The sequence below is a fragment of the Salvelinus fontinalis genome, chromosome 3 (assembly GCF_029448725.1).
Source record: "Salvelinus fontinalis isolate EN_2023a chromosome 3, ASM2944872v1, whole genome shotgun sequence".
Classification (NCBI taxonomy): Eukaryota; Metazoa; Chordata; class Actinopteri; order Salmoniformes; family Salmonidae; genus Salvelinus; species Salvelinus fontinalis.
In genome coordinates, this window is record NC_074667.1 from 18,839,861 (window position 1) to 18,862,884 (window position 23,024).

The 23,024-nt window shown below is 41.7% G+C and overlaps 1 protein-coding gene and 1 pseudogene across 1 annotated transcript; both read right to left on the bottom strand.

Annotated features, from left to right (window-relative positions):
- The window catches only part of LOC129840506 (adenosylhomocysteinase B-like), a 42,148-nt pseudogene extending 34,827 nt beyond the window's left edge, over window positions 1–7,321 (bottom strand).
- A 4,162-nt stretch (window positions 7,322–11,483) lies between these two features.
- On the bottom strand, window positions 11,484–23,024 carry LOC129840514 (charged multivesicular body protein 4b-like). The gene is made up of 5 exons (XM_055908438.1): window positions 22,637–23,024; window positions 16,898–17,075; window positions 13,902–14,016; window positions 13,238–13,367; window positions 11,484–12,907 (listed from the first exon to the last, which is right to left on the bottom strand). Exons 1-5 carry the CDS (start codon window positions 22,818–22,820, stop codon window positions 12,852–12,854), a joined length of 663 nt encoding a protein of 220 aa, XP_055764413.1. The 5' UTR covers window positions 22,821–23,024; the 3' UTR covers window positions 11,484–12,851.

The following is a 23,024-nucleotide window of genomic DNA, read 5'->3' on the forward strand; positions in this document are numbered from 1 at the left end:
GTGTCACACTGCTTTGCTTTATCTTGGCCAGGTCGCAGTTGTAAATGAGAACTTGTTCAACTGGCTTACCTGGTTGAATAAAGGTGAAAAAATAAAAAAATAAAAATACTGTATGTGGGAATGTCTTATGTCCGTTCTACATGTAGTGTTGGTACATGGAATATTCCTCAACTGCATATATCATAATACTTATATTTTCAATAGCAATTTATGATCAACAACTGACATTTTCAGATATTATTTTGACAAACACACTTTGGTGCTTACAATTCATTCTCCATTGTCATAGATTTGGTGGGCACTGTCATCTGTGATCTTTGTGATATGACTTTCTTTAAGCATGTACTGATGAAACTGTCACTTAATATTTTTTTCTTAAAGTCTACAAACGCTTGAAATTTATTCACTCTGTGATAGGGCTGGACGCTCCTATACGCTACTTTTATTGTCCTGTAAATGGTTCAGTGCCTATACTTTAGGCTGTGTGTAGAATGGGGCATAAAGTAAATTACCTCTACTACTAAATTACTACTAGATTATAGTGATAAGGAAAACAGCATACAAATTTAGCTTGTGTATTTAAACCAATTCCATTATGTTTACATAAAAAAGAGAATACTTGAGATCCTGCCATGGAAAAGATGACTGGGTGAACATAAAGTAGAAAGGAGGGAAAATAACTCACACCATGCAGCAGGCCATCTTCAGCTGCGGAGTCTTTGTAATGCAGGTTTGATAGTTATATTTTCAATAATGAATGGTTAGCTGTTATGTGACAATTAGGTCAAAAACTCTATTTTACTTTGTTGGTGAAGATGGCCAAGGAAGTTGCACAGAACTTCCCCAACATTCCCTCCCAAATTGATATGGAACCTTCAATAACACATGGAGCAACTGCAAAAAGAAATGGCTAAGGATATTCTAAAAAGGTCTGGTATGTAATGACATTTAATTCAAAGTAAATGTAAATTCTTTATTTTTTCGTAGTTGTGTCAGACAGACATATGTTCAGTTCATGCCTTTGAATTCAGAGTTCAAAAAAGCCAACAACTGTTATAGCTGTCGCTTTCCTCATCCTCAGATGAGGTGAGGAGAGAAGGATCTTCGGACCAAAATGCGGAGTCAGGGAAATAAGCCATATTTATTATATAACACGACGTAGACTAAACAAAACAAAACACTTTCAACACTTACAAAATAACAAAACGACGTCGACGCAACCTGAACATAAACTTACATAGACAAACGTAAACTCACGAACAGGAACGGACATCGAAACATACGAACAGCCAAACAGTCCCGTTTGTGAATATATATCGAACAACACGAAACATCACAGGAGACAATCACCCACAAACAAACAGTGAGAATGCCCTACCTAAATATGACTCTTGATTAGAGGAAAATGCAAACCACCTGCCTCTAATCAAGAGCCATACCAGGCAAACCGAAACCAACATAGAAACAGATAACATAGACTGCCCACCCAAAACACATGCCCTGACCATAAACACATAAAAACTAACATAAATAGGTCAGGACTGTTACAGTACCCCCCCCCCCCAAGGTGCGAACGCCGGGCGCACCAGCACAAAGTCCAGGGGAGGGTCCGGGTGGGCAGTTGACCACGGTGGTGGTTCCGGTTCAGGACGCTGTCCCCGCACCACCATAGTCACTCCCCTCTTCTTTCTACCCCTTCTACTGACCACCCTAACACTACCTTCCCCTAAATAAACAGCTAGCACCGGGACAAGGGGCAGCACCGGGACAAGGGGTAGCACCGGGACAAGGGGCAGCACCAGAACAAGGGGCAGCACCAGGATAAGGACCATCACTGGAATAAGGGGCAGCACCGGGACAAGGGGCAGCACCGGGACAAGGGGCAGCACCGGGACAAGGGGCAGCACCGGGACAAGGGGCAGCACCGGGACAAGGGGCAGCACCGGGACAAGGGGCAGCACCGGGACAAGGGGCAGCACCGGGACAAGGGGCAGCACCGGGACAAGGGGCAGCACCGGGACAAGGGGCAGCACCGGGACAAGGGGCAACACCGGGACAAGGGGCAGATCCCGGCTGAAGGACTCTGGCAGGTCCTGTTTGGACGGCTCTGGCAGGTCCATGCAGGCTGACGGCTCTCGACGCTCATGGCAGACTGACGGCTCTCTACGCTCATGGCAGGCTGACGGCTCTCGACGCTCATGGCAGACTGACGGCTCTCGACGCTCATGGCAGGCTGACGGCTCTCGACGCTCATGGCAGGCTGACGGCTCTGGACGCTCATGGCAGGCTGACGGCTCTGGACGCTCATGGCTCTCTGACGGCTCTGGCTGCTCATGGCTCTCTGACGGCTCTGGCTGCTCATGGCTCTCTGACGGCTCTGGCTGCTCATGGCTCTCTGACGGCTCTGACTGCTCATGGCTCTCTGGCGGCTCTGGCAGATCCTGTCTGGTTGGCGGCTCTGGCAGATCCTGTCTGGTTGGCGGCTCTGGCAGATCCTGTCTGGTTGGCGGCTCTGGCAGATCCTGTCTGGTTGGCGGCTCTGGCAGATCCTGTCTGGTTGGCGGCTCTGGCAGATCCTGTCTGGTTGGCGGCTCTGGCAGATCCTGTCTGGCGGGCGGCTCTAGCGGCTCCTGTCTGGCTGACGGCTCTAGCGGCTCCTGTCTGGCGGATGGCTCTGTAGGCTCATGGCAGACGGGCGGCTTTGCAGGCTCATGGCAGACGGGCGGCTTTGCAGGCTCCTGGCAGACGGATGGCTCAGATGGCGCTGGGGAGACGGATGGCTCAGATGGCGCTGGGGAGACGGATGGCTCAGATGGCGCTGGGGAGACGGATGGCTCAGATGGCGCTGGGGAGACGGATGGCTCTGGCCGGATACGGCGCACTGTAGACCTGGTGCGTGGTGCCGGAACTGGAGGCACCGGGATAATGATAAGCACCTTCCTACTAGTGCGTGGAGCAGGGACAGGGCACACTGAACTCTCAAAGCGTACTCTATACCTGGTGCGTGGTACCGGCACTGGTGGCACCTGGCTGAGGGCACGCACCTCAGGACTAGTACGGGGAGAAGTGACAGTGTGTACAGGACTTAGGAGACGCACAGGTGGCTTAGTGCGTGGGGCCGGAACTGGAGGCACTGAACTGGATACACGCACTATAGGGAGAGTGCGTGGAGGAGGAACAGGGCTCTGGAAATGCACTGGTAGCCTAGTGCGTAGTGTAGGCACTGTAGGTACTAGGCTGGGGCGGGGAGGTGGCGCCGGAAATACCGGACCGTGCAGGCGTACTGGCTCTCTTGAGCATTGAGCCTGCCCAACCTTACCTGGTTGAATGCTCCCGGTCGCCAGCCCAGTACGGGGAGGTGGAATAACCCGCACCGGGCTGTGTAGGCGAACCGGGGAAACCATGCGTAAGGCAGGTGCCATGTATGCCGGCCCGAGGAGACGCACTGGAGACCAGACGCGTTGAGCCGGCCTCATGACACCTGGCTCAATGCCCAATCTCGCCCTACCAGTGCGGGGAGGTGGAATAACCCGCACCGGCCTATGCACACGTACAGGAGACACCGTGCGCTCTACTGCGTAACACGGTGTCTGCCCGTACTCCCGCTCTCCACGGTTAGCCTGGGAAGTGGGCGCAGGTCTCCTACCTGCCCTTGGCCCACTACCCTTTATCCCCCCCCCAAGAAATTTTTGGGAGTTACTCACGGGCTTTTCGGGCTTCCGTGCAAGACGTGTCCCCTCATAATTCCGGTTTCGAGCTTGATTCTCCGGCTTCCATCCACGTCTCCTAGCTGCCTCCTTAAACCACCGCTCCTGGGCTGTGGCTGCCTCACTCTTCTCACGAGAGCAGCGATATTCTCCAGTTTGCGCCCAGGGTCCTCTACCGTCCAAGATCTCCTCCCAAGTCCAGAAGTTCCTGTTGCTCCGTCGAGTATTCCCATACCGCTTGGTCTCTGTTTGTTGGTGGGTGATTCTGTTATAGCTGTCGCTTTCCTCATCCTCAGATGAGGTGAGGAGAGAAGGATCTTCGGACCAAAATGCGGAGTCAGGGAAATAAGCCATATTTATTATATAACACGACGTAGACTAAACAAAACAAAACACTTTCAACACTTACAAAATAACAAAACGACGTCGACGCAACCTGAACATAAACTTACATAGACAAACGTAAACTCACGAACAGGAACGGACATCGAAACATACGAACAGCCAAACAGTCCCGTTTGTGAATATATATCGAACAACACGAAACATCACAGGAGACAATCACCCACAAACAAACAGTGAGAATGCCCTACCTAAATATGACTCTTGATTAGAGGAAAATGCAAACCACCTGCCTCTAATCAAGAGCCATACCAGGCAAACCGAAACCAACATAGAAACAGATAACATAGACTGCCCACCCAAAACACATGCCCTGACCATAAACACATAAAAACTAACATAAATAGGTCAGGACTGTTACAACAACTGCTTAATGTGTGCCACTGATAAAGAATCTGAATGTGGCCAAAAGACTGACTGGGTTAGTAACTTAATTTAACATGTTTATAATCTTCTGAACAGTGAGTGGGTGTAAGACAATTTATGATATAACACAATGGATGACTAATTCGTCATTCTGCATTGACATATGCATTTATTTATAATGTGTTATGCTTTGTTTTGCTTTAGATTTAATGTTTTGCATACCAACGGTGGTTCCATGTGCTGTATCTAGGAATGAAGACAAAATAGTTCAACAGAGTAAAGAACACAAACTGGAAGTGCAGTATTTGTTGTTGAAAATGTATGCTATACCCCATCCACACTGAAGAGGCTCTGAAATGTACATCAACCAGGGATAAAGAGAAAGTTAACACTGAAATGTTTCATACTTATTTGAAGTTAAGTGTCTGTTGACATGTTGGAAAAGATTAAAGGTCTACAATTTCTGTTTCATTTGTCAATATTACATTTTTATTAATTGATTTACTGGCCACCATTACTGTGGTTACATGGATAATGGTCAATACAGTATATGTATATCAACATGGTCAATACAGTATATGTATTGACCAGCAAACCCACTGCAGCCTACCTCACTAGTTCACTCTCCATCCCTGCTTTGGACAATTAATAGCATGACTCTCGTACTTTGCCCCTTTCCTTTATGGTTGATATTAACGAAGAAAGGAGATCTGTGTCTCTCCTATTGTGTACCGCTGTTAAATACTGTGGTGAGGGGGGGGATAAAGTACTTAGAAATACCAATTATTATAGCTAAATATTAAAGAAAAGGGCAAACACAACACTGGACTGAACCTCCTAATTGTCAAACTAATATTAATGTACAACAATATAAAAGAGACATAACTCTTTTATAACTCATAATGCAATATGGGTGTATATCCACTGCACGCTTCTTAGGTGTGTAATTGACAAGACCAAGGAGCTATTGCAATTTAAAACTATGAAAAATGTAGTTACACCACGTGATTTTACAGTACACAAACAAGAGTGTGCAATATAGAAGGGTACATTCTGCACCATGTTTGAAGTCAGGTCACATGACCAAAGAGCCATTGAAATGTTACATTTTGATTCATGTAAAATTCATGTAAAAACGTGTGAAATGAAGATGGACGAACTAAAGGGTGTGCAATATAGAACGGTAGTCAGTGGACATTCTGGACCTTGTTTGAGTCATTAGGTCACATGACCAATGAGCTATTGAAATTCGAATGTAAAAAAAGTTTGTACTTTGTTTACGCTCCCTAACTAATTCAACTGGGAATACAAAATGCTGCTCACATTTCAACATGTTTATTAGCTTTGGAAAGTTAATTAATGTCCAAATCGTGAAAATAAGACCTGTGCAATTTGTGCGAAAATTCTTCAACATAATAACACTTATTTGGAGTCTGCGGCTCAAGTGGTTTGAAAGTGCGAATAGCCATTGAATATCCAACTTGAAACTGTCTTTACCTCGGTGTGTCCGGCCTACCTTTGATTTGACAGTCTGCACGTGCGCAGTTCGGCGCGAGACGAGCCTTATACTCGCTGACGTGTTTATGCACATGAGTTTAGCTAGCCTACGTCGCCTACAAGCGTTATCCAGTGAAGCAGCACCTTCTTCCCATCTTCATACTGTACTGTCTTTGGAAGATAGCACACTAATATTTCCCTTCATTGCCTGTGCCAGACTCCAGGTTGACATACTAACCGTCAATCAAGGAAAACTGGCGGCGTCGCACACTGCAAAGACTTGCACATCTATCACTCCAGTGTTAATGCTAAATTGTAAATATTTCGCCACTATGGCTTATTTATTGCCTTACCTCCCAAATCTACTACATTTGCACACACTGTATATAGATTTTTATATTGTGTTATTGACTGTACGTTTGTTTATCCCATGTGTAACTGTTGTTTTTGTCGCACTGCATCGCTTTATCTTGGCCAGGTCGCAGTTGTAAATGAGAACTTATTCTCAACTGGCCTACCTGGTTAAATAAGGTGAAATGAAAAATAAAATAAATAAAACTACTTAGGTAATGCAGTTTAAGTACCGAGCTCAGAAAACAAACTAAAGCACCATGCTCGACTAAATGGACTACAACTAACCGAGAACATAGTTAAATCTTCTGAAATAAACCATGCTTGCCTGAGGACAAGTGTTGTGTACATGTCGACTCGATTTATTCTGTAATATAACAAAACTCTTACCTTCTACCACTTATATGTGAATTGCATGCCAAAACTGCTGTTACTGGTTATGCATGGGTAAGGCTTTGTAAAATTAACAAAAGCCTGCAGGTAAATGGACCGTGTTCCGTCCGAACTGGATTATACAAGTTTATAAATACCAGTGCACTTGTGCAGATGTTTGGTTAGCCGAATGTCCAATGATAACCAATTAGCTAGCCATCACTTGATATAAATCAGCTAAAATAGCGCCAAGCTAGCTAAATGTGCAGTCTAAAATCTGTTACTCGACATTAGCCTAGCTGGTTAGCCACCCGTTAATCCACAATCAATGAAGGGCTTGAAGATCGCCTGTATGATAAAGAATATAAATAATGTACATTCATATACTGACCGACTTTGAAGGGAAGTTTCTCAGACATGATGGTTTCTTTTGGATGTCACCGTCTTGATATGTGTTGTTGTTACCCGGCTTTGGACAGAGAGCGTATAATATTTGTGAACTTGAATTTAAGTATCAGTCAATTTGCTTGCTTCTAATATTCATGAGGTCTCCGTGCCAATCTTCAACATTACGTTTCCAATTGGCTGAGAATGTTCCTGCCCCGTACGAAAGAAAGCGAGTTCGCTTTGCATGGGCCGGTGCCACGGGAGTGTGATTGCAAATAAAGACAATTCCCATTGGTCGTTAAGTAAAATCTCGACCCGGGGCAACGGGCTATGCAAAACGAACTAGCTCTTAGCCACGGAGAGTGGCAGCCAAAAACAGTGTCATACCACAACCTCTTTTATTGAATAGTTAATAATTGGGTGGCCTAGTTGCAAGAGTGTTGTGCCAGTAACTGAAAGATTGCTGGTTCGAATACCTGAGCTGACAAGGTAAAAAATCTGTCTGTGCCCTTGAGAAAGGCACATAACCCTAATTCGTTCCAGGGGTGCCTTACTACGGTTGACCCAGGAAAACAACACATTTCACTACACCTATCTGGTGTATGTGTCAATAAACATGTGTTTTATAGCACTAGTACTACATAGTAATAACCAAAACACATTTTCTGCTCAATATTTGAGAGAAATAAGCTTTTTGAGTATATGGATAATTTCTGGTATCTTTTATTTCACCTCATGAAACATGGGACCAACACTTTACATATTGCGTTTTAGATTTTTGTTCAGCGTAATTTGATCCTTTTGAATTGTGTAGACAACAGAGAGGCTACAGAGGAAGATTATAGGGAAGGGCTAGAGATGGGACACAAGTTTTAGGTCAGTCTTCCAATGAGTGTATGCACAACCCTGTCAATGCATTTCTTTGTTTATATAAAACCTTAATGCTTATATTAAAAGCTGTGTATTTAGGCTGCCTCAGCTCGTACAATCTCCATTTAAATCTAATATACTCCAAGGTATCATTTTGGATAACACTTCCTTAGAAGGTTGCATACATAAAGCATAACACAAGAACTCACTCTTGTGTTACCTCAATTTAATCATTCATCTTATGGACAGCCCTTTTGTAACTTGGTTGAAAATATGCAGTGGTTATGCAACAGGCTTATTCAAAATCCTGTCCATACTTGATTGAACGAGTTTGGTTGACTCTTCCACTTGTAATATGCTGCTGCATCTGAGTTTAGTCATGCAATGTGCAGTTGAGAAGTAATTGGGGGGGGGGGGGTCCCATTATAGCTAGGTCAGCATTGCTGTTCAACCTCCACACTGCAAACAGTGTTTTACTTTTTCATCGTCTTTGCCAAACTTTTCTTTCTTGATGTAAAATGCCTTAAGTGCATAGAAAACATGTCTGTCCATAAATATGTACACATCCACATAGAGGCAATGTTGATTTTTACACCCTCCCCTTAGGTTGTTTTTAAAGGGAGTTTTATGTCTGGTATGGAAATCTATGTTCAATCAAACAATGTTTCATCATGACACACAGCCAGTTTGTGGTTATATCATGAATTGGGTGTTGCAGTTCAAATGTGATTTCCTCATGAATTATAAACCCATTTATCAAACACAGAATAACTAAAATGGGATATAATTAAATAGAACACTTATCATAGGCCTACTACATTAAATGATGTATAAGTGGATTCTGGAACTGAAGGTAGGCATATCGTGATTTGTTTTTATATCCGTGTTAAGTGAGCATTTAGCCAATGCCAAGATAATCCATACACCTGACAGGTGTGGCATGTAAAGAAGCTGATTAAACAGCATGATCATTACACAGGTGCACCTTGTGCTGGGGACAATAAAAGGCCACTCTAAAATGTGCAGTTTTGTCACACAACACAATGGCACAGATGTCTCAAGTTCAGGGAGTGTGCAATTGTCATGCTGACTGCAGGAACGTCCACCAGAGCTGTGGCCAGATACAGTTGAAGTCGGAAGTTTACATACACCTTAGCCAAATACATTTAAACTATTTTTTTTCATTACAATTCCTGACATTTAATCCGAGTAAAAATTCCCTGTTTTAGATCAGTTAGGATCACTACCTTATTTTAAGAATATGAAATGTCAGAATAATAGTAGATAGAATGATTCTTTCAGCTTGTATTTCTTTCATCACATTCCCAGTGGGTCAGAAGTTTACATACACTCAATTAGTATTTGGTAGCATTGCCTTTAAATTGTTTAACTTGGGTTAGACGTTTCAGGTAGCCTTCCACAAGCTTCCCACAATAAGTTGGGTGAATTTTGGCCCATTCCTCCTGACAGAGTTGGTGTAACTGAGTCAGGTTTGTAGACCTCCTTGCTCACACAGGCTTTTTCAGTTCTGACCACAAATTTTCTATGGGATTAAGGTCAGGGCTTTGTGATGGCCACTCCAATACCTTGACTTTGTTGTCCTTAAGCCATTTTGCCACAACTTTGGAAGTATGCTTGGTGTCATTGTCCATTTGGAAGACCCATTTGCGACCAAGCTTTAACTTCCTGACTGATGTCTTGATATGTTGCTTCAATATACCCACATAATTTTCCTCCCTCGTGATGCCATCTATTTTGTGAAGTGCACCAGTCTCTCCTGCAGCAAAGCACCCCCACAACATGATGCTGCCACCTCCGTGCTTCACGGTTGTGATGGTGTTCTTCGGCTTGCAAGCCTCCCCCTTTTTCCTCTAAATATAACAATGGTCATTATGGCCAAACAGTTCTATTTTTCTTTCATCAGACCAGAGAACATTTCTCTAAAAAGTACGATCTTAGTCCACATGTGCAGTTGCAAACCGTAGTCTGGCTTTTTTATGGCGGTTTTTGAGCAGTGGCTTCTTCCTTGCTGAGCAGCCTTTCAGGTGATGTTCATATAGGACTTGTTTTACTGTGGATATAGATACCTTTGTACCTGTTTCCTCCAGTATCTTCACAATGTCCTTTGCTGTTGTTCTGGGATTGATTTGCAATTTTCGCACCAAAGTACGTTCATCTCTAGGAGACAGAACGCGTCTCCTTCCTGAGTGGTATGACGGCTGCGTGGTCCCATGGTGTTTATACTTGCGTACTATTGTTTGTACAGATAAAGGTGGTACCTTCAGGCATTTGGAAATTGCTCCCAAGGATGAATCAGACTTGTGGAGGTCTACAATTTTTTTTCTGAGGTCTTGGCTGATTTCTTTTGATTTTCTCATGATGTCAAGTAAAGAGGCACTGAGTTTGAAGGTCGGCCTTGAAATACATCCACAGGTACACCTCCAATTGACTCAAATTATGTCAATTAGCCTATCAGAAGCTTCTAAAGCCATGACATAATTTTCTGGACTTTTCCACGCTGTTTAAAGGCACAGTCAACTTAGTGTATGTGAACTTCTGACCCACTGGAATTGTGATACAGGGATATAAGTGAAATAATCTGTCTGTAAGCAATTGTTGGAAAAATGACCTGTGTCATGCAAAAAGTAGATGTCCTAACCGACTTAAAGATAGTTTGTTAACAAGAAATTTGTGGAGTGGTTGAAAAACGAGTTTTAATGACTTCAACTGTAAATTAACATTAAATGATCTACCATAAGCCTCCTCCAACGTCATTTTAGAGAATATGGCAGTACGTCCAACCGGACTCACAACCACAGACCACGTGTAACCACGCCAGCCCAGGACCTCCACATCCGGTTTCTTCACCTGTGGGATCGTCTGAGACCAGCCACCTGGATAGCTGATGAAACTGAGGAGTGTTTTTGTCTGTAATAAAGCCCCTTTGTGGGGGAAAAACTAAAGTGTTATTGGCTCCTTAGTGGGTGGGTTTTATGTCCTCCCAGGCCCACCCATGGCTGCGCCCCTGCCCAGTGATGTGAAATCCATAGATTAGGGCCTAATTAATTCATGTCAATTGACTGATTTCCTGTACTGTAACTCAGTAAAATCATTGAAATTGGTGCATGTTGCATTTACATTTTTGTTCATTTTTGTTCAGTATACAATAGAGAATTTATTCAAATGAGAACTTTTTAACTTGGACCTTGTCAACAGAATTATTTATATTTGACAAAAATAAGGTAATTAAAACAGTACCACTGTAGTTCCCTTCCATTCCAAACAATAATACTTTTAGTATTTCGGTTAAAACATGGTACATGATCTCAGACTTTTTCAGCAGATGACTGTGGCCTAAGAATAGCCCTTGCCCAACCATAACCCTTGACCCAACACTTACTATTACATGAACCGTGGCCCTCTCAATAGCATTGATCTCATCACAAGCGCTTGCCATAACTCTGACCAACAGTTCTTGATAAAGGAATTCACAGATTTTCTTAGCTTAAAAAAAGGAAACAAACAGCGCACAACTTGGCAAAAGGTTTAATTTAGGTGTTCCATTAAAACAAGGGAAAGTTGTGATAGGCAGGGTAGGAAGACGGACCAAAGAAAAACAGGAACCGGCACACAAGGGACAGCCCTGTGTACAAACACACACGACCTATGGTATATCGGAGCATGTCAAACATAACATAATGCTGTCATACATTAGTTTATTTCCCCTTCTGAAGGTGGAATTTAGACAGAAAATAGACATTTGAAACATAGAAAATAAGAAATCTGAAGCAGCATGTCAAATTAGAAAGTAGTGGGCTAAGTTGACAAACTCAGGAAAGCCATAATGTTAAATAAACCTCACTGCCTGTAATTTGGAGTCTGAATACAATCAATTTATTCTCGCTTCACACACACATCAAATGCCATTACTCTGAGAAGCCCAAACACCCCAATATATATTTTTTTAACCTCCTATAGTGTTAATGTTTCTTAAAGATGAAAATGAACAAACACTCACAGAGGTAGACATAATCTCACTCAGTCACTTCAGTTTGAACAGATACAGTATAGACAGTTTTGACGAGAAATGTCATTGTGTTTTCAAAATGTAACTAGTTGGTTAGGTTGTCACATCAAAGAAAGATAACCGTGTGAACCATCACCCAGGGAAGCATTTCAAGGATACCTTGTGGAGTTGCACTCATAGATATGTGCACGTTTGAAAGCCAGAGTATCTGGAAGTATATTCATGATATAGTTCAATAAATCCTGCCAAAATAAAATTTAAGACCAACACCAATAGCCCTAAAGATGGGAATCAAATTCTCCCCGCTGGACATAGCTATTAATAAATATCATGTACAATAGGTATATTTTAAGTGCATATTTTGATAAATGTATTAAACAACAGCGGATTGCCATGTGAACACATGACGCCAAAGGGATATTGTGCATCAACAACAAAAATGTATACAGGGTATTGTAATATCTTCCAACGTATTGTCGCACTGCACATAAAACGGTATGAGGTATTAGAATTTCTACATTGAAGCTTATTGTCAGTGTTGAGCAGTCATTTTTACACTTTCTTTTCAAAATATATTCTGTGCACTAAGAGAAGGGGGGTGGAAGGAGTGAAGCAATGCTTTACAGAAGAGAACGAGTTGAGGGACTTAAAGAAAAACACTGTTTGGTCGCTCCAGAGATTTGGGGTTTTAAGTGGTTGAAGGTACAACATGCCATTGTCCCTCTTTAGGAGGCTGAGCTTGACAGTAAGCGAAAAGGTTGTCAAGTTTTTTTAAAGTCTCCGTTTATTCAGACTTTTCCTATTCCTTCCTGAAACACATACCATAGAGTTCTTCTTTTCCACCTGTAGAAGGTATGGAGTAACAGCAGTGACTAGTTGGCGGCCCATGCCTCCAGATCCTTCATGTCGTCCTCATCTTCCTCCTTGGCTGTAAGAATGAACCACATTCATTTGATAAAATGAGTTAAAAAAAAAATTTTTTTAATAATATATATTTTTTAAATCGGCCTATAAAGATTGACAAAAAAACTTTCAGGTTTGAATAGAAGTCAGGTAGCGTTACACTGACTGGCGAAATACTGGTTGGAAACGGTAAAAACCTTCTACTACTGGGAAGACTACCGTTTACAGGTAGATGTTTTCAGAATAAGAAATGTGTGTGTGTAGACAGTATTTTATCATTTCAAATCAATTCCTGTCAGTGTACTTCAGAGACATGAGCTAGCATTAAAGCTGGCTAAGCCAATATATCCATTACCTGCTGGTCTTACAGGTAAGAATGTGGAGGGCACATTTGGCAGCGGTACATTCTCTGTGCCAGTGATTTCCAGGAGGTTTTTGTCTAGTTCCTCTTGTTCCAGTTCTTCCAATTCTGCTAAGAGATCATCCTACACAAAGAAAGAAAAATAATTAAGGGTTAGACAGGTCTATATGTCCAAATAAGATAAGGATACATTTCAAAACAACAACGACGAACGCCTTTAGTCTGATTCGGTATGGCAGTGGTTCCCAAAATTGGGGTGTCAGAAATGTCCAGTTGTTCAACTAGCCCATGTCAGCTAACGTTTTTTAACCCATTATGGTTTGGGTCACACAGATATCACATGAACACACATAAGACATGGTAAAATGTGTAGAATTGCAGGAGCTTTAAAGCTGCAACATTTTCTCTCTGGCAACAAGAGCAGTGTGCCGTTTCTGTCATGGACAGAGCTTGTACCCATAGAAATAAACGTGGCGCAGGTTGCTGAGGTCGCATGGGATGCGAGGTGGGGGTTTGGAACTAAGCCAACAAATGACAATATCCATCCAGACCTTTTCCACCTAAGAAATGTGTGGTGTGACCAGACCTTCTCAAAAATGGGGAGGTTGAACAAGTTTGGGAAGCACTACGGTAAAGGAAACATCCTAGCTCAGCTTACCTCATCAAATTCCTCTCCGAACCCTACAGGTTTAGAAATAGCGTCAGAGATTTCTTGAGCCAGCTCCTGCTGCTCTGTGATGTCCTGCATCAAGTCGTCCACTTTGTCTATGTCCCTATGGGCAAAAACACAAAAGACCATTTAATAATTCATAGCAAATTCAGGAAAGAATAATAGTGGCATTTTGAACATTTTCTGGCAAAAGACATTTTATGATATTACTACACCATAAACTGAAATTATGCGAATCCCAAACATTTACATTGAAGGATAGAGATATGGAAAATAAAAAAAATCAACCTCACTGCAGATATTTCGGGAAGTCACTTTGCATTCTGAATAATGAAGCGTGTATAATAAAGTGTGAAAATGCGTAACAGAGTGAACAAAACATTAGGAACACCTTCCTAATATTGAGTGGCACTCCTTTTGCCCTCAGAACAGCCTCAATTTTTCGGGGCATGGACTCTACAAGGTGTCGAAAGCGTTCCACAGGGATGCTAGCCCATGTTGAATCCAATGCTTGGCTGGATGTCCATTGGGTGGTGGACTATTCTTGATAAACACGGGAAACTGTTGAGTGCGAAAACCCCAGCCACGTTACGGTTCTTGACACACTCAAAGGGCACTTAAATCCTTTGTTTTGCCCATTCACACCCCGAATGGCACACATACACAATCCATGTCAAGGCAAAAAAAATCCTTCTTTATGTCTCTACTGACTAAGCCCTGTCTAAGCCAGGGGAGGGGGTTCTACTAAGCTATATGGAATTGTTTTAAGAAGGTCATACCAAGGATCATTTAGCTATTTGATTTAGAATTTAAAAATATATATAAAACAATTATTTGATCAATTACATTAGGCCTTACTATTAGCCCCTACAAACACAATGAGTAACAGATTCACTACATAGAACAACAGTCCCCCAAAATAATAACAAAGACGTTTGTTCTCAAGTGTGTCCTATAGCTGAGGAACATACATTTTTCTTTTTACATGTATTTAACCCCTTATTCTTTGCACTAAACTTTTTCCATATTAATCCATTCTTCTTCTTTTTTTACTGGTACCGGGGAAACTTCAGACGAGTCTTGTGAGGCGTCCTACAGCAAAACAACAGGCATGTTTGTGAGAGTCGCACCTTTCATATTAGTGTGTAGCCCAAACTGTTTGGACGTTACAGACAGAAGTTGGCAGATCGGCTGTATCGACTTCAGAAGAGGCCCAAGATGCTTGCGAGGGTTGTAGAGCAAAAGGAACACCATAGTGTTTGTGAGAGTCTCATCTTTCCATAGAGGGGTCATAATAGTTTATAGGCCAAACCAGTCGGACACTACATACGATTTTGTGAGAAGACCAATTTTCAGGATGTCTCATGGTCTGACAAACACCACTCTAGCTCTGGCACGTTTCACCGCAGATGCGGAAGTGCGACATCGGCGGATGTGGGGTGGATTGAGACGCAGCCAATGCAAAAAAAATAATATCTTTAGCTGACATAATTGTTTCATTTTGATTATGCTAATTGGATTTCCATGGCAGAAATCGACTCTAGGGGTTTAACCTGTCTCCTCCCCTTCATCTACACTGATTGAAGTGGATTTAACAGGTGCCATCAATAAGGGATCATAGCATTCACCTGGTCAGTCTATGTCATGGAAAGAGCAGTTGCTCCTAATGTTTTGTACACTCAGTATGTACCATTGACTTGCATTGGAATTGTGAAGCAAATTATAAAAAGTTTGCATTTGAAACAATGGCCAGGTAAACAAAACCAAAGCATTGGTTACTTTCATACCTGGTCCATAGACTGCTCACAGGGTAATTAAGTCAATATGTCATTTTGTAATTTGGGTGAAGTATCCCTTTAAAAATGGGCAGTTCTTTAAAACAGAATCGCCTAATAGCAGGAACAGCACCATCTTGTGGTAATAACAGGATGTAGGATGGGACATAAACCCAACAACTTCAATGACTCATTTCTCTGAATAGGGAAAAAAAATGGATCGCCACAAAATTCACTGAAAATACATGACATAGGATGAAGAAACAATACTCTGAGCCACAGCTCCATAATACTTGTCAAACAGAGAACTGATACTATATACTCGTTGTTAGGGTGGGATTGGTTTGGGGGGGGGGGTCCGTCAATGGCTTTTTACCACTTCTTTGGACTCCTTGTCTCACTCATTAGCTAGGTTTCTCCATTAAAAAAATATGAAAATGTTCCCACTAGTGATGTGTTTCCATCAAATTGACTTATTGCAGATAAAAGGATGTGCATGAGAACGTAGCGCACTTAAAAATTACTTTTACGATTAAAGTTAAATGGGTTTCATTGCATATTCAAGGTTTAGTCACACACACAAAAAATCCTAGACAAACGTGAAGTAGAACATTAATGTTGGCCTAGGTCAAAGGCACCTCAGAGGTGTGTGTGTGTGCGCCAAGGTTATTATAGTTATGTTTAAGTTAGTTTTTATTTCTATTCAAAATTCTGTTAAGTTTCAGTAAGTTTTCAAGCCTGATTTAATAGTTTGTATTTAGTTTGAGTTTTAATTACATTTCTATTTTATTCTTATACTATTTAGTTTTTAGTTTTAGAGTTAGAGTTAGGGAAATAAATGAGCAGATTTCTTCCCTGTTATCTAGTGATAGCTGGTGATAGTGATGCAGAAGCTAAGCCTATCCGCTGGCAGCATTTACCTGCCAGATTCAGAAGCTTGCAAACCCCATTAGAAAACAAAATTGCTTGAAAACCACATTTGATTTTTGCCAAAAGTTTAGAGAGAAAAAATCTACAGCTGAACATAATCCATGATGGTTTAAATTTAATTTAGTTTGAGTCAAAGTTAAGTTTCAGTATAGTTTTAGTTTTTCAAAACAGGTTTGTAAATTATTTTCTTTCAGTTTTACGAAAAAGTTTTCAGTTTATTATAATAATAATAATAATAATAATAATAATAATAATAATAATAGTGACGGTGGCCCTTACATGTTTTCATGGGCTGCCTTCATGGCCTTGGCGGCAAAGCCCATGTTCTTCAGCACTTCGGTGTTGGTGTTGGCGTTCTCTAGCGCCTCCCTCTGGAACTCAATGGTGGACAGCGTGCCGTCGATCTGGCCCAACTGTTGCTCGTACCGCTTTTTCCGTTTCAAGGCCTGCAGAGCAGCTGGATGCAAGAGGAGAGGGAGGAGAAGCGACTGTGAGAGGTTGTGGGATGGGAATACTAATGGAGCAGAAAAGCCCTAAAGCACTGCAAGAGGAAATAGAAAAACTAACGTTGTTGTTCAACTGACTCGTTTCTTTGGTTGGTTTTGGCTAGGTCAGTATTCACTGGGTGACCATGTATAAGCTTACAATAAGAAGGCTTACACAAGCTTATAATATGTACTTAATTGAGGTGAGACAGGCTGAAGTATATTAGCCATGATAAGATGGTGTTACTTTGTAGCTTGTAGATTTCTGCATCACATCTTATTTGATTGAGCACATCTGTCACTCCAGACAGTTTAAATAAAAATGCTGAAAGTACTTTTTGAACACACCATTTTCCTGCTACATTTTTGACCAAAAATGATACAAAATGTATATTATGTCTTACTGTCCTGTGGCTTCAGCTTGCTTCTGTTTTTTGGGTTAAGCTAAGCTACTCCATAAACATAGGCTAGCTAGCATACTGACCTATTGACATGTCAGGGACATCACCTGATGTGCAAATATTTCCCCTGCTACTACAACTAAGGCAACCTGAAGGCACTACCACCAGCTTCACTACCACCCCATATAGTCCACTCAAGCATGTGGTTACCTATCATTTAGCCTCAGTTCCATGCTTCCTGCATGTGTGTTAATTTGGACGAGACTTAAGAGAATGGTAACGCGAGACTACCAATCATTAAGCACCGAAAGAATCAACTCTATTGATTATCTGAACAGTCCCATAGTTTGAAGGACTGCGTGAGCTAGACTGTATAACAGCTCCATCAAAAGTTCCCTTAGAGAGAGAGAAGCAGAACCATGGAAATCGACCATCCAAGATCGATTACAGCTTAATCGCATTTCTAGAACAAAACTGAGGCGTGTGTGTGTGTGTGTGTGTGTGTCTATTTCTATTGCTTTAATGTTGTTTTACTATCTGACAGAGCGTAGGCCTCTCTTTAACTGCACACAACCTAATCTTGTTATGTGTCAAGTCTAATAACCACGCCAATCATAGCTGCTCTACTATTACTCCTCAACAATGTTTGGCCTGTTGAGGAGAAAGGGTCCAAAGTTGCAATTGTGCCCCTTGAGTTACACGCAGTGGCGGGCAGGGTGGCCCATTGATTTTCAATTAATCCTAGGCAGGGGGGCTCTGCGGTGCTCGTGCCTGTGGAAGCCACTCAGCTGAGGGCGGAGAAAATAGTACGGGCTTTGAGCCCGACAAAATACGCCTACCTTGTGTAGAGACCAGCGATCCCGTTTGTTGTCAGCTCGAATGTTGGTCATTAAAACATTGTTTGATTGGTTGTCAAGATGAACTCCGCTCATTAATCAACCATGCGCTGCAGCCGCTAAAGACTCCGCTAATTAAATCTTTAGGCGCTGTGCCAGAGGCGCAGCTTACCGGAGATGGCACCACGAACCGCGCCGCTTGCAAAACTGCTTGCGTTTAGCCGCCCTACTCCTATTGACGTTTATGAGACCTCCGCCGTTTACCGCGGCCCATCTGTAAGCCCCTATCTGGTTTATTCACTATTATTGAAGCGGCGCCGTCTTTGACCAAATCACAGTAGAAAATGTAGCCTGTGTGGTGATACCTCAGCACATACATCCAACTTGCCCACGCTAGCTAGCTGGCTAACTATCCGTTTACAGAGTCACATTTAACAATACAAATCATTGTTTTGTAATCTAATTTTAGATTCATAATTTATCTTGCATGTAAATTGGTTTTTATGCATGCTTATGGTGTTATAGCGATTCACTTTTTGCATGTCGATAATGTTCATTTTGTCGCCGTGGTCACTGGCGGTTGCCGCTCGTGCGTTAAACAATGATGTACATATAAACCCTGGATTTCTGATGCTATGTATGGCCAATGATAGGCTTTGAAACCACCGGTCATTCATATTGGCACTCACGGGAAGGAGCAGTCCTCTATCAGAATTCTAGAATTATTAAATGTTAAGGACAAAATTACACATTTAAAAAAATCTATTGTGGGGACAGTAACATTAGTACATGATACTTTAAGGAAAATGTTTTCTTTTTATGTTAAACTCAAATAATATAATTTTAAAGTATGCAATAATTAAGGTGTATGTAATACAATAAATGTGGCAATAACAAATGTAGACATTAATGAATGCATTTCTATAGCTTCCACGACGGTGGGGGAGTGTCAAGGTGGAGGCGCTGTGGCTTCAAAACAGCGCCTCCTTTTTATCATCTAGTGTAATATACACTACCTTTCAAAAGTTTGGGGTCACTTAGAAATATCCTTGTTTTTGAATGAAAAGCAATTTTTTGTCCATTAAAATAACATCAAATTTATCAGAAATACAGTGTAGACAATGTTAATGTTGTAAATTATTATAATAGCTGGAAACAGCTGATTTTTTATGGATCTACATAGGCGTACAGAGGCCCATTATCAGCAACCATCACTCCTGTGTTCCAATGGCACGTTGTGTTAGCTAATCCAAGTTTATCATTTTAAAAGACTAATTGATCATTAGAAAACCCTTTTGCAATTATGTTAGCACAGCTAAAAACTGTTGTTCTGATTAAAGAAGCAATAAAACTGGCCTTGTTTAGACTAGTTGACCAGTCTCAACGTCAACAGTGAAGAGGCGACTCCAGGATGCTGGCCTTCTAGGCAGAGTTCCTCTGTCCAGTGTCTGTGTTCTTTTGCCCATCTTAATCTTTTCTTTTTATTGGCCAGTCTGAGATATGGCTTTTTCTTTGCAACTCTGCCCAGAAGGCCAGCAACCCGGAGTCGCCTCTTCACTGTTGACGTTGAGACTGGTATTTTAAGGGTACTATTTAATGAAGCTGCCAGTTGAGGACTTGTGAGGCGTATGTTTCTCAAACTAGACATGCTAATGTCCGTGTCCTCTTGCTCAGTTGTGCACCGGGGCCTCCCACTCCTCTTCTTATTCTGGTTAGAGCCAGTTTGCGCTGTTCTGTGAAGGGAGGAGGGCAAGTGGAGGAAGGAAAATGGCGTCCCTTGAGAAGTCAAGAACACGATGTCAGGAGAAGTGCAGTATTATCATAAGGAGACGTACAGTGTATTCAGACCCCTTGACTTTTTCCAATTTGTTACGTTACAGCCTTATTTAAAAAAAATCAACACACAATTTTTTTTATGTTTGCAAAATGTATTTAAAAAAAACGGAAATATCACATTTACATAAGTTGTCATACCCTTTACTCAGTACTTTGTTGAAGCACCATTGGCAGTGATTACAGAGTCCTCTGGTATGGGTATGACACTACAAGCTTGGCACACCTGTATTTGGGGAGTTTCTCCCATTCTTCTAACATTTGATTGGATTTGAGATCCTCTCAAGCTCTGCCAGGTTGAATGGGGAACATCGCTGTACAACTATTTTCAGGTCTCTCCAGAGATGTTCGGTCAAGTTCAAGTCCAGGCTCTGGCTGGGCCACAAGGACATTCAGAGACTTGTCTCCAAGCCACTCCTGTGTTGTTTTGGCTATGTGCTTAGGGTCGTTGTCCTGTTGGAAAAAATAAAAACTTCGCCCCAGTTTTCATCAAGGATCTCTCTGTACTTTGCACCGTTAATCTTTCTCACGGTCATGACTGGTCTACCAGACCCTGCCCCTGAAAAACATCCCACAGCATGATGTTGCTATCACCATGCTTCAAAGTAGGGATGGTGCCAGGTTTCAACAACATGTTCAATTATTTATTTGAGACTAAATTGATTTTTATTAAGTTAAAATAAAAGTGTTCATTCAGTATTGTTGTAATTGTCATTACACACACACACAAATATTGGCCGATTAATCGGTGTTGAAAAATCATAGAAATCGGTCGACCTCTACTGTGTAGGGACCTGAATATACATTTAAATCCAACTAAAGGAGTAGTTTTTTGTTTGAAATTCAGGGTAGTAGTGTAACGGATGTGAAATGGCTAGCTAGTTAGCGGGTACGCGCTAGTAGCATTTCAATCAGTTACGTCACTTGCTCTGAGACTTAAGTAAAGTTACTACTGTTACAGTAGCATGAATTTGGTTAGTGTTTTGGTAATCAGTATGAGTTTTATTCATCCAAAATATATTTTACTACCCTGTACAGTAGGTGGCGGCAATACACCTAATAAGTTTAGTCTGCCAAATCAAATTTATTGGGCACACACACAGGACCATGTCGTCCATGACATGATGTACATAACAGGGGCCATGAAATGGCTTCAGAGTAGGCTGGACAATAGAACAAGTCAAAATTCACCCAAGGCTGAAAAAATGGCAAAATAACATTGGCTAAGCTGGAACACTAGCGCGAGCCCATAGCAAATTAATGGAATCAAATGTTCGCAGAGCCTGTTTTGCCTAAATGGCACCAAAAAAAATGTAGCCCTTTTTATTTAACCACTACAATCTGTTCCTAGGACGAAACTGAAAAAAATTAAAACTTGTGTTGAAGGTAAACATCCGCACCTCAATGGCGCCAAGTGTGCTTATGTCTGGCAACTTTTGACTATTTCTGGTCTAGCGACCGATGACAGCAGAGTACGCTGCCCAATCTTATCTAATTAGAAAGAGGAGATTATCCTGATAAAATTGGTGTCTGACTTGAAAAAAAATCTAAATATACACATTGTGAGATATTTGGCTAAATATACCAGCATGCCTCTCCATAGGAAAACAATGGGGGGAGCTCAGTGTTCCAATGGCAAAAGGTATTTTGGCGCTAGCGTTTGATACATACGCTGCCCAGCCTTACATAATTAGAAAGAGGAGATTCTCATGATTATGGTGTTCAGTTTGAACAAAAAAAATCTAAATATACACATTGCGAGATATTTGGCAAAATAGACAAGCATACATATTTTCCCTATAGGAAACAATGGGATGACCTCAGCGTTCCATGAGTCATTTTTTGTTGTTGTTTACATTTTAACTACCAGCAACGTGGGCAGGTCTCATTGCCAACATTAGTAAAGCAAGCAGTGTGACGTGACACAATAGGCTGGGAATAGAACCTAAGGAAGGCGAGTTAGTGCCACTGTACTCAATATAACTAATAGGAGCTGGCAGAGTGAAACATGCCCTAAAATAAGGCCTGTTTTTTTCGTGATTACTTCAAAACTACGGCTAGCAGCTGGGACATAAGGTAATATTATGAAACTGGGCTCCACCTCGGATGCAATTAAGTCGTTTTTTTTAGTCAAAAAACGGCATTGTGTCCAGCCTATTTAGAGAAGTAACGCTAGTACAGTAGGCTACATAGCTATATAACGTAGGCTAGCTAGCTACTAACCTATAAATAAAACAGCAATATTTTTACGTTATCAAATCAGTAAGATATTTAACCACCTGGCATATTGCTCAATAATTGGCAACCTACCATACTCGGCTAGATAGCTAGCTACAGGCTTGAAGTTAGCAGTTAGCTAAAACTAACTCGCTAACTATCAACTTCCTTCTTCCTGTCAAGTTGTTGGCTAACAAGCGAGCCAGACAGCTAATACATTAAGAGCGCATCTCCGATAGGTCTCACCTCTTTTATTTTTTGTGCCATTCTTTTTCGCAGTGAGGAGTTCCTGGTCAATCTTTTTCTCCAAAAATTCCTGTTTCTTCGTCAACATTTCCTCTGTGTCTCGAAGTCGCTGAATCGCCTCCTGAGGGCTAGTCATTTTATCCCCTTTACCTCCAGTGCCAAATAACTTCCCGAACAAAGACATATTTGCGCTAAATAACAACAATGATTTATACTCCACGTGCTATACCGTAGCAATTAACAGAATTCAACAAATGTTAGAAACTAGTCTCGTATCTTTTCACTCGCACAGCTGAACTGATGTTGTTGATATTTCTTCTTGGTCTTTCTGACCAGGCCAGAGATACTGTATTAGAGAGAATTCCGATCTAGAAGCACGGTTTCGACT

What these genes read in the sequence shown, in the direction of transcription:
- LOC129840514 (XM_055908438.1), bottom strand. Translation starts at nt 22,820, where the DNA reads ATGTCTTTGTTCGGGAAGTTATTTGGCACTGGAGGTAAAGGGGATAAA. An exon ending in AAGGCAGCCCATGAAAACAT is followed by an intron (nt 14,017 to 16,897) that starts GTAAGGGCCACC and finishes TTTTGCCCATAG; the next exon opens with GGACATAGACAAAGTGGACG. An exon ending in CTTACCTGTAAGACCAGCAG is followed by an intron (nt 12,908 to 13,237) that starts GTAATGGATATA and finishes TCATTCTTACAG; the next exon opens with CCAAGGAGGAAGATGAGGAC.